General features: G+C 36.8%; 1 protein-coding gene across 2 annotated transcripts; it reads right to left on the minus strand.

Annotated features, from left to right (window-relative positions):
* Positions 1-8,601: 8,601 nt before the first annotated feature.
* LOC148913759 (uncharacterized) lies at positions 8,602-14,601 on the minus strand. Of its 2 annotated transcripts, XM_089035416.1 has the most exons (8): positions 14,489-14,601; positions 13,941-14,216; positions 11,883-11,957; positions 11,199-11,276; positions 10,088-10,198; positions 9,921-9,942; positions 9,692-9,728; positions 8,602-9,251 (listed from the first exon to the last, which is right to left on the minus strand). In XM_089035416.1, exons 1-8 carry the CDS (start codon positions 14,511-14,513, stop codon positions 8,853-8,855), a joined length of 1,023 nt encoding a protein of 340 aa, XP_088891542.1. In that variant the 5' UTR covers positions 14,514-14,601; the 3' UTR covers positions 8,602-8,852. The 2 variants fall into 2 exon arrangements, with proteins under 2 accessions (XP_088891542.1, XP_088891545.1); XM_089035419.1 differs by lacking the exon at positions 11,883-11,957.
* Between the last annotated feature and the right edge of the window lie 1,109 nt (positions 14,602-15,710).

Genomic DNA, 15,710 nt, shown 5'->3' on the forward strand with positions numbered 1-15,710 from the left:
TGTATTTCTCTCTTATCCTCTCTCTCCTCCCTAATTCTGTTATCCACCGGTAATCCCTTCACGAGAAATTACATTATAGAAAACCACTAATTAATTAAAATTAGTACTCCAGATAAAGAAACTATTCTTATTAAACTAAACTACCTAATAACACCTACTACACTAACTCTTCCCTATATATCTCTATATCGGCTTAAATCATAGTATAATCGTATGAATACCACGCACCGAATCTCCTAAACCTTTTGACAATTTAGCGATTATATCACAATATATTGGACCCCTTTTTCCTATTGTGTTCCTGCTCCTTGAAAATCCAGGTATTACAAATAGACAAACGGGGGTTACACATATAATGTATATCTATCTTTTAAAATGTCAATTTTTCGCATTCGGTGTATTACCTATATTCTACTCTATCTATATATATATCTCATAATATGATCTCTCTATATTGAGTCTCTCTTCTCCCGCCTCGATCTCCATCCTTCCGTACCTGAAGTTCTGGACCGATTTTTGTCCACTCCCTTATGGCCCAAACGCTTACGCCGCGGCCCATAAAAAGTGGAAAAAAACGAGGATCCATAACATTATGTACGGACGCGCAAACGAGGTTAATAAATATTTATTATATGCAAGGCATTGAGATATAAAAAGAGGCAAGCACAAAAAGTAACGTTAACAAGATGTCACACGAGAACTGCATTGTAAGGGCTTTCTGTACTGCCCACATCGAGTAGTGTTTTGAGTTCGCTTCAAAAAGAAACGTGTTAAGTGTTTACTTTGAAAGAATTTTAGCTCTAAGCTTACCGGTTTTCTACCCTCCTCGTTGACCCCCCGAGCAGCGGGGGGGGTAACAGGGCACAAATACGAGAGGGGTGGAATTAATTGAAAAAAAATGTTTTTCGTCTAGATGTGCATTATGTTTCCCCCCCCTTACCTGATCGCTACCTAATGAGTCCGCCACACCCTTCCCTCCCTCGAAGACCTCACAACAACTCAACATGCGTTTGAGAGTAAAAAAACTGTCCGTACTTCAACAAAACTTCGATTTCAACCATCAAGATATTCACAAACAATATGAATATGACAAAAATCCTAAAAAGAACCAGGTCTTCCGTTTGTTTGCTCCGCCTTTTATTGGGGAGAACACTCAAAATCTCTCAGAATGAATGAGAGTTGTTGAAAAATTTACGGGCTCGCTGACTTGGGATATTTTTCTTGGGGTCATTTTTCAACAAAAAGATGTGTCGGGTAAATGGACTAGAGGAAAGTAGGGGGAAGGAATATAAGGGATAGCCCCGGAGTAAGAATACAGAGAGAGTATGAGAATGGGAATGAAATAGCGAGAAAGGTGAAGCAAAGGAGGAAGGGGCCGTAGAGGTGAGTGACAAGAGGCTATGGGACTGTGGGAAGGAGTTGAGGGAGTGGGAGGGGGGGGGGGTTGGGTGGGGAGGGGGGGAGGGGGGAGGGGGCGGGGGGTGGGGGATGTTGTTGGTTTGGGGGAGTGTTAGGTGAGGCGGGCGAGGGGCTGGGAGGAGGGATGGTAGAATGGAGACGCCCCGTTAAAGATTATTCGCTGTTTTTAAGAGCATGCCGCGATATGCACAATGGCTGAAGTTCATGAAGAACACTTTAGGAAGATCGTCCTCACTTTACAAACTATACTGATCCGCACCTCCAATGTCCACAATGCGGGTGGTTTCGGGGATTCTAGGGTGGATGGAGGGGGGGTATTCTGGAAATATGGAAAGGGATATTTCAAGAGCATATTCTCCTACGAAGGAGGGGACTGGTTAAAACCGCGGCATTAACGGAACTAAACAACTTGCCGGCGGGTTCTTCAACCGATCGTTCAAGATAATGTGGGGGGTCGAGGAACTTGGGGTTTATTCACAACCATTTCAGAGTTTCCGTAGTTTTCACCTAGTTTTAGTTTTTCTAGTCCGTACAAAAAATCGCTCAACTAGTGCCCGTCGTAAGAGCCTTGAAATCGAAAAGAGTTGTCGCTTGTTATGAGACTTTTTACATTAATGCCAGTGACTGTTTCATTATCCTCAAGGAGAATATTAATATTGTCTTGGTTATCCTTTCCCTCATTGATTAAGGTTTCCTGACAAGTTTTTCATCATCCAGAAATATTCTTCAATCACAACCGAAACCGAATTTTTCGAATGGAACCGAAATAGATTAAAATTCGGTTCAAAATGTATCCCGGCATAGTGTTACGGGCCCATTAAAACTGAGTCGAAGATTTTACAAATTTGCCTGTATTCCACAATACTGAAACTGACAAAGGAAGGGGGGGATCGCTTGTTCATGCCCGTACTTGAGCTCACCTGTACCCCAGTTTCAACGGATCTTCTTTCGGGCAAACCTCATAAATTCTCTGCCAGTGGTGCTAATCGTGCGGTGGCCTCAGTTGAAGTCATCAAATATTAATAACAAGTGATACTTTTACCCCTGATTTTTTTTGTACTTTCAATATACATTTTTCAAGCCTTTTTGTTTTGCCAACAACGAAAATCTCGGTGATTTTTATATCACTCATGTTTCCTTTGCGTTTGTTCAAACTCTTAATAACAAGTCCTAATATTTTACCAGGGCCAATTTGTTTACTGTTTTGATTTAAGGAATTGAACTTAGGTAGGCTTACTCTGTTAACTGTCACAGGGGGGGCGGGGTGGGGGAGGGATTTTTCAGAGAAATTTGTTGACAAAAGTTTTTAATAACCCTAATTTTTGTGTCGCACTTTTTTTTAATCAATTGTTATTAAATTTTTTTTTTCTCTCTTTTTGTAAAATTGGAAAGAATTCAATGCAAACTTAGTCAATATATTGCCATAAATTCTTTCTTGTAAAATTTGGGCATTCATCCACAATCTGATACGATACGATTTCATTTTTTGTAGTTCTGGAGCATAATTGTAGTTTGCCGCCAAGCATCCAACGTACGATTTGGAAACTGACTTAGGCCCCGTACACACTATGCCGGATAAATTTATTCGGTTCCATTTCTAAAAATCGTCTTCGGTGAAGAATTGTTCCGAATTCGCCCGGACTAGTGTCGACGGTAGGCCTAACCGAATAAATAGAAATTCGGATTCAAATTTATCCGGCATAGTGTGTACGGGGCCTTACAATTCACTTACGCTTAACATTGAAGAGCTTGCGAATAAATACGCTCTTTCCCGTGGCAGTTTCTTCTTCTTCGTTAAAAATAATGTTCATAACAGGAAATTCCAACCGAACAATTTCGTTATCATTATCCCCTCGAAGAAACTTTGCTGTACCGATATATGCCCAAATAACTGGGTACTTTGTGATAGAAATAAATGTTCGTCAATCGCATCCTTGTAGAATTTTATGACGACGTGATTGACAAGATTTTATTTGGTCACAAAGAGTATTATGCCATATTCGGATAAGTATCTCTCTCGAAGGTATAATTCGAAGATGTATTCGCATTCAGGCGAATGGACCGAAGGTTGGCTTATACCTGGTGTCCAAAGAACTACCATAAAAATCCCCGATCTACTAACTTCTGTAGCCATCACGATTAATAATTGTTGGATTTCTTGGAAATTTAGTATTAGGCGATAAATTTTTTTTAACGTCTAAAAATAGTCTCAATAAAAATATCACAATGCCAATGTCAAAATATGGACGCTTGATTAATCTTGTTGACATCTTCCAAGCCACGAAAACATTTTAATAATTAAATCACGGAATGATTCGAAGAACGAAGCGCAATGTGAATAAACATATTTTTTAAGTTAATGTTGGCATATTACCTGTTCTCCAAGAAATACCATAAAAATCCACAATCTACTAACTTCTCTAGCCATCACGCTTAAAAATTGTTGGATTTCTTGGAATTTTTTTTTTTAATGTCTAAAAAATAGTCTCAATAACAATATCACTCAATGCCAACGTCAAAATATGAATAATCTTGAATAATGTTGTTTACATTTGCCAATTTTAATAATTGAAATCATAGCATGATTCCAAGAACTAAGCGCAATGTGAATAAACATATTTTTTAACCGAATATTTTCTACATATTCTTCTACTATTCTTTGAAAAAAGTTACATTATTCCTTTTAGTATCTTGATTGCGTTAAGGATCAAGATATCTGATCGACATTTATGACGTTTGAAAAAAAATATTTCTCTGCTTCGAAGCAGGCCGATGGCGTCTTTGAAGTTCGGTAAAGCGAGACAAATTTTGATAAGATGAAGAAGTTACTTTCGCACTAGGAAACGACTGATGTTAACAGATGTTTTTTGCAAAACACATAAATTTAGCCTAGTGAGATCGGGTCCTTCACACTAGACGGACAAAAATTGTCCGAGTTATTTTGATTCATGACAAAAATTGGCTTCGACATAAAAATTGTTCGGCCTGCTGTGTTCTAGCTCCCCCGCAGCCGCTTTCAGTGTCGTCACGCAACGCAGCACTTTCTCCCCTGAGTAGCGGCTGCTTACCCGAGCACAACATTCCTTTCCTATGAATTAACCAATCACGGCTTAGTTCTCGAAATCCAGGAACCATTCGCGCCATATGGAAAATAAGATGCGTCGTTAGAGGAAGTATTCGAGGTAGCAGCTAAGAAATTTCGCATCAAACAGTTTAATGATCATCAGAAAGACGCCATACGAAAGATTTTACAAGAAAAAAAAGATTTCTTTGAAAATCTGCCTACTGGATATGGGAAATCGCTCAAAGGAATAAAATATTGGCGCTCTAGAGCATAGCCCAGTAATTTATTTCGAGACAAGCTCGAGGACTTTTTGAATAACAGGAGTTCGAAATTCTTGACATTTCATATAAACTGCTAACGCGACGTTAGAAGGTTGGCCATAAGATAACGCTTTAGCTAACGATTCGTGTTCACTTTTCACGACTTTTCTAACAGTGTGAACAAAACAAAACAAAACAAATTTTCTAACAGTATGAAATTTGAGCTAATCCTCGCAGTATACGCGAAGTAAATACCAGAACTGTGAGCGTTACCCAGAAGTTTACAATGAATACCCGTAGAAGTCATCGGTGTGACAGTGTCAGATTTAAAAGTTATCTAGCCTTTTTGCGATTTTCTTTAGCTTTACACTGCATTCGTAGTTTAAAAAAAGTGATCTGCGCGGCTTATCTTCTTCGTTTATTAAAATTCAGACTTTATTTTCGAATTCAATATCTTAAATCTTGAGTCGTCTCGTTTAACTTCCATGAGTCTAAATTACGCTTTTTAAAAAAGTTTTCCAGTTTATTTTTGCTTCTAATATTTTGGTACGAGCTCGATAGCAAGTACAAACTCGAATTCACTATCGGCCGATAAAACAATGTCGATAGCTAAACTTATAAAAATATAAATACTTTCTTTCTTTATGAACAAAGATAACACTTAGTTCCGTCTCCAATAACTTTTTTTGCGCATTAAACATTTAACAAGAACGAATTCCATTTTAATTTCCCAAAGATTTTCTCCAACTTCCACTCTATTGCGTCTTAGAATTATTTCTCTCATGAATGTTTACAAGTTGTCAAATTCGAAACGTTTTTATTGGTTCTTGAAACACAATGAGACTTATCTGATTGGTTGAACACAAACAATAGGAAAGGAATGTTGTGCTCGGGTAAGCAGCCGCTACTCAGTGGAGAAAGCGTTGCGTGAGGACACTGAATTAAAGCGGCTGTGGGGGAGACTAGCTGTGTTCGGGTCGCGGTAAAACGCAGAAAGCGGAAAGTGCGGAAAGTGCTCTAACATATAGATGAACCAAAACACACAAATATTTAGCTAAGATTTCTAGTATCAAAGATAGTATATTAAAAAAATCAAATCAAAACCCTGCAACATGACGTGTTTTCCGCGTCGCAACACGAGTGTTTACAGTACTAAAATGTTGCCTCGAAACATCATCACCTCTCTATTTTTCTTCCTTGTTTTTTTATTATTATTATTGTTTTTTTTTTTTTTTTTTTCAAGATCTGATTTACATCCAGCAAAAACTTATGATGCTGCTTTATCTTTTGAGAGTCCAGCAACTTCAAAATCAAATTGCGCTCCGAATAAATGAATAATGGAAAACGGCGGCGAAGATTACAGCAGTATTGGCTATTACCTAGACCAGAACACTCCTGGTTTGAGATTTATTTTAGCGATCAATTAAACTATTCCAGAAGCCTTCTTTAGTCGTCAACTGAGGATGGGACGATTAACAAATAGACATCAGTTTTTTATGTGTCCGTCCTCTTATTGACGATAAATTGTGTCATCACATTGTCAAAGTAGTGTGGATTCACGAGGCGAAGCCGAAGCCGCATACTACTTTGGCAATGTGATGACACAATTTATCGTCAATAAGAGGACAGACACATAAAAAACTGATGTCTATTTGTTTTTTACAATAACAAAAACGATAAAAACGTCTCATTTTTAGCGATCAAAACAACCAACGGAAAGAGCGCGCGCTCGTTGACGTCAGCTTTGTCTGTCTGTCTTCTAATTGATGATAAAAAATAACCAATCAGCAAGCGAGAAATTTGTAAGTTATTGTAAAAATACATTTGATCTCCTTCTGAACGTTCTTCGACCAGCTGTTCTGAGACAAAATACGAGAAAAGGATTGCAATGAATACTGGAAAGACAACTGTTTATGAAGCATTTTGGATGTCGTGAACAAGCTATAGTAATTGATAAGAGAATATATTGTTTCCTACAACAGTTGTCGAAACTGGAGAGGCAATATGCAACTTTCCAACCATATTTTGATCTTCCTAAGATAGCAGGAGCAATAGACGGAACTCATATCAAAATAAAAGCACCCAAAGGAAGCGCAGTTGACTACTTTAGTCGTTATCAAAAGCACGACGTCGTAGTTCATGGTGTTGTGAACGGAAAAATGCTGTTTATGGATGTTGCTGAAGATTTTCCAGGAAGCATGCACGACTCCTGCGTTCTACGAAATACATCAATTTACATAAAAGCAGAGAACGGAGACATTCTAGCAAATGGTCACATGCACAACAATGGTCAACATACAATACAGCCTTACCTGGTTGGGGATAGTGCTTACCCTCTTGGTCCCTGGCTACAAAACCCGTATCCTGAGGGAACAAGAAACCCAGCAGAAATAAGATTTCATAAAGAACTCTCTCCTGCTAGAGTTAAAGTAGAGTGATTGGCATCTTAAAAAGCACATGGAGAATCCTAGGCTACATTGAAGAAGCAGAAGTTAGGAATATATCCTAAATCATCATGACTTGTGTTGTGCTGCATAACTTCAGTAATCAAGTAACCGCCACTCGGTTAGCTCAGTTGGAAAGAGCGTCGGTCTGTTGTGCGGGAGGTCGTGGTTCAATCCTCGGCCGGACCAACACTCAGGGTCTTAAAATAACTGAGGAGAAGGTGCTGCCTTTGTAATTACATCTGCAAATGGTTAAACCTTTAAGTCTTCTCGGACAAGGACTTTAAACCGTAGGCCTTATCTCCCAACCCTTCCTAACCAACAGTAAATGGGGGACATAAAAGAACCTGTTGAATTATTCGTGTAAGAGTAGGGGATTGTCTCCCGGTTCAACAGCCTATCCCAATTTGGAGGCATAACACTAATATACTAATAAATCACTCATGATTGTAAGCTGCACGGCTGCTAATTGTGCCTTAATATATGCAGCCCGTAAAAGTCCTCCACTGCAATGTAAAGCGCATTGAAACATTGTGAAATGCGCTATAGAAGAACCCCATTATTATTATTATTATTATGACTGGGAAATAGAGAACGAAGATGAACAGAGACAATAATGAACAGAATGCAAATAACCATGTGTTAAGGGATGGAGAAAACATCAGAGACATACTCAAAAATCATTTGTAACCAATCAACCAAGTTTATTATAATGAATTTACAATTAATTGCATTGAATATATACTTCAAAAGGCCTTAAAAGTATTTTCTTAATAGTATTTTCATATTTTTACCGATATATTGGCAGTTAAAGTTGATATAAGTAGAACTTTAATATTTGATATCTGATTTATTTATAAATGTCTTTACCTACAGAATAAACGCCATCCAGCATCACTGAATTAATATTATTTTGCTTTGAAGAGGACTCCACTAATTTAATTTAATTTAATTAACAGTTCTTGCGCATTTCGCAATCCTCAATGCGCTTAAATGATAAAAGAAAAATATGTACAAAAAAAACAAAAAATATAAATAGAATACAATGGGAAAATTGATGCATATAGTATGTGCCTATTTAAAATTATACAAAACTACAAGATATATATATATAATATAAAATTAATGATGACTAAAGCGATAGAATATATTGATCACCAATTAAATGCCATTTTGAACAAGTGTGTTTCAAGTAGAGATTTAAACATATTAACATATTCTGCATTTTTAATGTGCTTAGGAAGTTTGTTCCACAGTTTAGGAACAGCGAATGTAAAAGCTTTAGCTTCTCTAATAAGCTAATAAGATAAGATGGTGCACTACAATTAACGATCTTATAAGTAAGGAATGATACATTAAACGTGATACCAAAATGTACTTGTAACCAATGTAAGTTATAAAAGTATTGGAGATATATGTTCCTTCTTTTTGCTCCTGGTCACAAACCTGGCTGCTGAATTTTGGATGCGCGGCAACTCACTTAAATGTTTGGCAGGTAAGCCATATAGAACGCTATTACAATAATCCGACTTCGATGAAATAAAAGCATGTACTAAACGCTCAGCGGAGGAGCTGTAAAGATATTTCCTTATTCGTCCGATATTTCTGATTGCTAATGAGGCTGAACGACAAACATCACAAAACTCGGACATTGTATCCCTGATCTTACTTTTTATCCTCGATATTTGCATACATATGTAGTTTCTGATATTCTGAACTTTGTGGGTTATGCACACAGTGTAATGCTTCGTATTTGCGGAGAAGCAGGGGAAGTTCTACTTGTCTAACATCGTCCCCCATAGTCCTAGTTAAAGCCTGGTAGCCTTGCATGTTCGACAATATTGAATCAATATTAAGCTCTTGATAATCATGGTGGATTTGTGACCCGTGAAAGTCGTCGTTTCCTGTTCCTTGTTCTGAATTTGCTGCATTGTCCAAGGATGCCTGAGATTTTTCTGATATTCTTTCGTAGTCTTCATTTGGCGATGTATCTGATGCATTTGCTGCTAAAAATTCGCTTGTAGCAGGATAATCCATTGCTGTTACAGCAACCACGCTTGCGTTCTGAGATTAATATAAGACATAACTTGAAAAACACAACAGTGTTGCAAGTGTAGGGACGACTGATGGACGAAGTGACGGGGTGAAGGGAGAAAAGACAAAAGGATAGAAAGGACAAAAAAGAAAAGAAGAAAATAGGGGAGGAAGAAAGGAAGGAAGAAAACAAGGAAACAAGAACGAAAGGACAAAGAGGAACCAAAAAAAAAAAAAAAAAAAGGAAGAAAAGGAGGGAGTTACAGAGAAACGGGAGTAAGGGGCGAAAGAAGAAAATGCGGAATGAAATGAGGAAATCAAGGAGTAAATAAGAACGGGAGGAAGGAAGGAAAGTAATACGGAAACGATAACGAAAGGGCAAAAAAGGAAAGAAGGAAAGAAACGATAAAAAAAAAATTAACTCTCCGATTTAAAAGTACATACATCGATATACATTATCAGGAACATACCTCGTTTTCTGTTCCAGCCACATCTGGACGGGATAATCTGTTGGGGGAAATTTAAAATATTGTAATTTGTTCGATTTGAATGGAAAACTGGTCTTGATATTTCTTCTAATTTTTCCAGAAGAAAATTATTGTTTAGGCATAGCCTTTTTTAGTTGGCATATTCTTAAATATTTGATTAATTCCAAACAGTCCAAAGCTTTTGTATTTATTCCTAGTATAGTTACGTCACCTACTAATTTCTTCTCTGTTATCTGAAAATATATGACATATAGACACGTTATCAATAAAAGTAATTGTATGATTACGTAATGTAGGTCATTAATTAACAAGCAAAGAAAAGGAAAAAGATAAGTAAAAGAAAACAGGTACACATTAAAGAAACGTATACATACTTACCCTTAAAATAGCTTATTTTATATTTGATATAATAAATATATGTTATGAGGACAGCAATTATTATGAATAAAATGCACGTTATCAACAGGTGGATTACTGCAAATGTTTTTCCTGTTGAATACAGAGAAGAAAAAAATTAGAAATGTTGACGAGAATGAAGCGATTGTTTTCATGCTAAAGTAGCAATAATTATTTATTTTCAATCCCCCCCCCTCCCCTCACAAAAACAAAAACAAAAAACTGCAGCTATGTTTTCAACTTGAAAAAAAATCATCCTATTCCGTCAACACCCTTACAATAGAAGAATAACATAAAAAGAAACAGGTTTATGTCATTTTTAAGTTATTTTGTGACATTGTTCTTTTGTTGTTATTGATATCAGGATAGTTTTCCCACAACAAATCACTTTTATGCCTATAAGAGGAAATTTTATTCAATAACGAGCAATAATGGAAAAATAAAAAAGTGCCAAAAACTAGACCTTTGTACGAGTTTTGATCCCAATTTGCGTTTTGGGTTAACACTCAGAACCTTTTTTTAAAAGTTAGAAACTGATGTACTATGATAAAATGCTTGTTTGAAGCGGTATTTTTAATTGTACAAAGATGTTTTGTTGCATTTGTGTTAGAATGCATAGTAGCTTTGTCAAGCTTTTTTATAGAAAATGTATGGGAGTTAGAAATTGTATGGGAAATAAGCATATGAAGGCCTAAACCTCATTTTCGATTCAAATTTTTGCTTTGGGTTAACACTTTGATTCCACTTTCATCGGTCATCTCCACTTCCAATTAAGTTAAACCTTCTGAATAACAAGATTTTAGCCTTGTACAACAGTCTTTCTTCAAGAAAATAGTTTCAAATTTTCTGCGACTTCTTGGCGAGTTCATGTTAATGGCATTTAATTCACAACATTAGTGGGGAAAAAACATCTTTTTGGTTGTTTTTATTTTGCTTGCTGCTGTTTTGTTTATCCGTTCGCACAACTTCGATTTGTTTCTTTGGATACCGGTGTTACTTTCCTTGTCATTGTAAAACAAAACGTAGTACTGCATTGATAATCATAAGAAGCATGCAGTAAAGTGATCTGAGGGTTCTGACTAGCTAAGCTTACCTTGGAAAAAAGCGTGCGATGATGGCAATGCGTGATTACAGCTACTTGTTGTTTGAAATGATGCAATGGTTGGAGCAACTAAAAGTAAAGAAAAAAATGAACAGTGTTGCTGTTGTTGTATTTGGACGGTCTCAATTACAAAGGGAATTGTATGAGTATTAGTACTATTCACCTATCGATCTATAGAAACTATCTATTCATTCATCCATTTTTAAAAGGGGCACTCGGATGAAAACGCCCTAATTTTTCAGAGTCCGAATAATTGAAGTATTTGAGGATAATTTGACTCAATTGTGATTATATAAACCAGATTAGTGAAAAGTTTCGCCTGGGAGCCACTTGCTGTTGAGAAATTTTGGGTTAAAAGAGAAAAGAACAATAGGGTTGAATAAATGACGTCATTTACTCACAACTTATATGCTAAATAAAATCTATAATTTTTATCTGACAAATTTTACTGTGAAGAAAACATGTTGCTAGGCTACGATTGGGGCTATATAGATATGGTTAATTAAGTTTAAAGTCATTTCCTATTTGACCCAATTTCATCCTCCATCCATCCATCTCTCTCTCTCTCTTTTTTTGTTCTATCCCTCTTCCTTTCTCTTTTATCATTTCTCTCTCCTTACGATGAAGCCATTCCAATGCCATTCAAAGAAAGTGTTACAAAATCATCTAGTATACCCTGTTTAGTGACTTTTGCTGTTCCTGGGTATGTGGTTGGTTTGTTTCCATTTTCCCTGTTGACACTTTGGGACACTGTTGTAATGTCAGTAAACAAATAAAGAAATTTGCGAAAATCATTCACTATATGCACCAAAGGCTTAATTCATTGTGATCCTTTGAGCCATGCATCCTACCTCCCATTCATTCACCCAAAAACTGATAAAACTTCTATGAAATTTATTGCCATGATCAAAATTTATTATATATATATATATATAACAAAGTATGTAATGTGGTCTATACTGTTGAAACAGTGCTCGACAAGCACCAACATACATTCGCTATCTTCGACATTGAAAACTTCTACCCTTCCATCACAGAGAAACTTCTAACAGACGCATTGTCCTTCGCCAAGAAATACTGCACAATCACGGCCAGAGACATTGACATTATTATGCACGCCCGCAAATCACTACTATTCAACAACGGCACTCCCTGGATCAAGAAGAAAGGCAATATGTTCGATGTTACCATGGGGAGCTACGATGGCGCGGAAATCTGTGAGCTAGTCGGTCTATTCATCCTCAACAAACTATGCGCTAAATACGGGAAGGACTACATAGGACTATACAGAGACGATGGACTTGCTGTTTTCAAGAATACATCAGGACCACAAGCAGACAGAATCAGAAAGGACATAACGAAACTATTCAAGCACCACGGCCTTAACATCACCATACAGACGAACCTGAAAATAGTTAACTTCCTTGACGTAACCTTTGACCTGGCAAACGAAACGTACTGCCCCTACAGAAAGCCTAACGACCAGCCATTATACATCAACACAAAGTCGAATCATCCGCCCAACATAATCAAACAACTACCAGACGCCATCAACCGTAGAATATCCAACATATCCTGCAACAAGACCGAATTCGACAAAGCCAAACCCATCTATGAACACGCCCTGAAATCCAGCGGATATACCAAAACCCTGACGTACAACAACCATAAACCATCTACACATTCAAAAAGAAACAGACAACGGAACATCATCTGGTACAACCCTCCATACAGCAAGAGTGTACAAACCAACGTCGGAAGCATCTTCCTGAAGCTCATACACAAACACTTTCCCAAGCACCACAGATTTCACCGGATCTTCAATAAGAATAATATCAAAGTGAGCTACAGCTGCATGGAAAACATAAAAACCAGCATTACCAAACACAACAAGAAAATCTTCAACACCGATACCGATCCCGCCACCACCTCTGAGAAAACATGCAACTGCCGTAAAAAAGATTAATGCCCTCTAAACAACAACTGCCTCTCCTCCAGCATCATCTACAACGCTCATGTCACAACAAACGAGGACACTACTGGGAAAAACTACATTGGCCTGACAGAAGGAACATTCAAACAACGATACACTCAGCACAAACTATCTCTGCGAAATAGAAAATACGCTAACAGCACCGAACTTTCTAAACACATCTGGGACCTTAAAGATAACAACAAAGACTACAACATAGAATGGACAATCATCACTTCAGCCAGACCATACAGCAACATTTCTAAGAGGTGTGACCTGTGCTTAACAGAAAAGCTACTTATCATCAAAACAAACAGCGACACTCTTTTAAACAAGCGATCCGAATTGATCTCCAAATGCCGACATGAAAACAAGTTCTATCTGATGAACAATAGAAATCCAGGCCTAGCTAATTAACTACTTTCCGAACAATACTTCTTTTGTAAATAATCATTACACCTCTTGTATATAAATATCACAGTAATAGGAATATGTTTCATTAAAGTCTGTCTGATGAGTGCGTAAGCACGAAACTCGGAGTTACAGTGAACATGTCTCGTCTTTAATCCAATCTTTACTATATATATATATATATATATATATTTATTTATTTTGTGTCACCCAGCGCACTGACACGTCAGTTTAGTGCGCTCTATAAGAATTTATTATTATTATTATTATTGTTTATTATTATCATTATTATTATTTGAATGTATGTTAAACCATTATTAATAAATATTTATAGATAAATACTTTCTTACTCAATTGCTTGACGTTAATAAAATGTTCATCCTCCCCAACTTCATTTTCTGCTTGACATCTGTATTCTCCATAATCACTGCTATCTTTGGTTTCGAAAGTCAACACGCTTTTTTCTGTTTTGTAATCTATTCCTGAAACAATCTGGTTTCCACGTGGATCATACCATGTGATTCGTGGAAGAGGTTGTCCTGTTGCTATACAATGTAGACCTATTTTCTCCCCTATGAAAGACGCAGCTGTCCTAGTGGAATTATCAATGTCAATCTGTGGCTTGACTGTAAGAAAAAGATCAAAGCTGATGGCGTTATAGTTGATAGGGTTAGCATATAATTTAGATAAATTATATGAACCTAAATAAATAAAATGGGCATTCCGTTGATTATAGTTATACATGATGTGGTGCAAAATAATATATACTTTTTATATGCAAAATATAATCCCTTTTCATTTCAAAGTCGTTGTATAATATTCATGCCCTGTCGTATGGCCTCTTGAAATCTGCTATATCTAGAACCACCTTTATAAGCATTATTTCAATATAACTTACACAACACAACTATTTCAGCTTCCATAGTCACAAGTTTCTCGTTTGGGTTGTTGCTAGCGCGGCATATATATCCTCCACTTTGATGTGCTGTGATATTGTTTATCCTAAGTGTAGCTTTTTAGTCAGGTTGCTAAGTGCAAAATTTTGGTCAGATCTATACACAGCGGACAAAAGCACCAAAATTTGCATAAATGTAGATTAGAATATGGTAAGCAATATTAGGACCGGTGCCCATTTCAATCTCTTCAGGATTCCATATTAATTGGACTTTAATTTTCTGAAAAAAGTCAGTTATGGGCCTCCTGTGGTCAATATCTTAAAAATGTGGTTTTTGGCCGATATCCTTTTCAAAATTCATATTTTTGATTCCAAATAGCTAGTACTGTTTGCTATTATCATTTCCATTAATAAATATATTTCAAACATCGAAATAATGGCGAGTTTTCAAATAAATACTTATCAAGCTGGTACCCAGTCCTCAACTCGGTCATCCAAGATAATAGACAAAAAAATACCCATTTTCTTCTAAACGTATGGCGATTTTTACATATTTCCCCATTTTCGATACTTTTAAACTTCCATACCTATAGTTTATGCAATTGAATACTATCTTGTATGACATGTATCTCCGATTCAAGGGAATCTCAAACAGATATTCCTAGCTTACACAAACGTCAAATTTCTTTCATTAATGTGTGTTACTCCCATTGCATTGACACTTGCAAAGAGGAGTGCAATCTAGGCCAGCCTTCACACATTTACTTCTTGTACACTGCTACTTACATGCACACTTTAGTAAATAACCAGCCAAATTGATCAGGAGAAGGAATATCCTGGTTGCTTATGTCACTCGTCCAGATACCTGCCTGGAGGATAACTTACTGAAGCTCTCTTAATATACTGCAATAGTGCATTCTAGAGACAAAAACGTTGGCATTAACAACGGTTATATTTCTAATTATATTATTTTAAATTGTCTTACCTGGGTAGTAGTAATATTGCCAATTGCTCTGTTGTGTCTAAAAAATAGATCCATTCTCACATTGATGGAGCTCAAGGGGCTTGACTTATCGTACATGACGACAGTCATTCTTTCAAGCTCATAGAAGTGGATTGAATCTGAGGTCAGCTGCTGAAATAGATGTATAGCAAGGAACTCCAAAGTTGGTGTCACATTGTCGTTACAAAGTACCCAAGTGCGGGTACCCAAGCCTGCCAGGCA

Source organism: Actinia tenebrosa, unplaced genomic scaffold (assembly GCF_029948245.1).
Source record: "Actinia tenebrosa isolate PJP-AT-01 unplaced genomic scaffold, QUT_ActTen_1.0 PGA_scaffold0__85_contigs__length_37466705, whole genome shotgun sequence".
Classification (NCBI taxonomy): Eukaryota; Metazoa; Cnidaria; class Anthozoa; order Actiniaria; family Actiniidae; genus Actinia; species Actinia tenebrosa.

Bases quoted from the DNA above. Each gene is read 5' to 3' on its own strand.
- LOC148913759 (XM_089035416.1), bottom strand. From the start codon at position 14,513: ATGGAAGCTGAAATAGTTGTGTTGT. The intron at 14,217-14,488 runs GTAAGTTATATT...TTTTTCTTACAG, and splicing joins AGCTGAAATAGTTGTGTTGT to TCAAGCCACAGATTGACATT. The intron at 9,943-10,087 runs GTAAGTATGTAT...ATATATTTTCAG, and splicing joins TAAAATAAGCTATTTTAAGG to ATAACAGAGAAGAAATTAGT.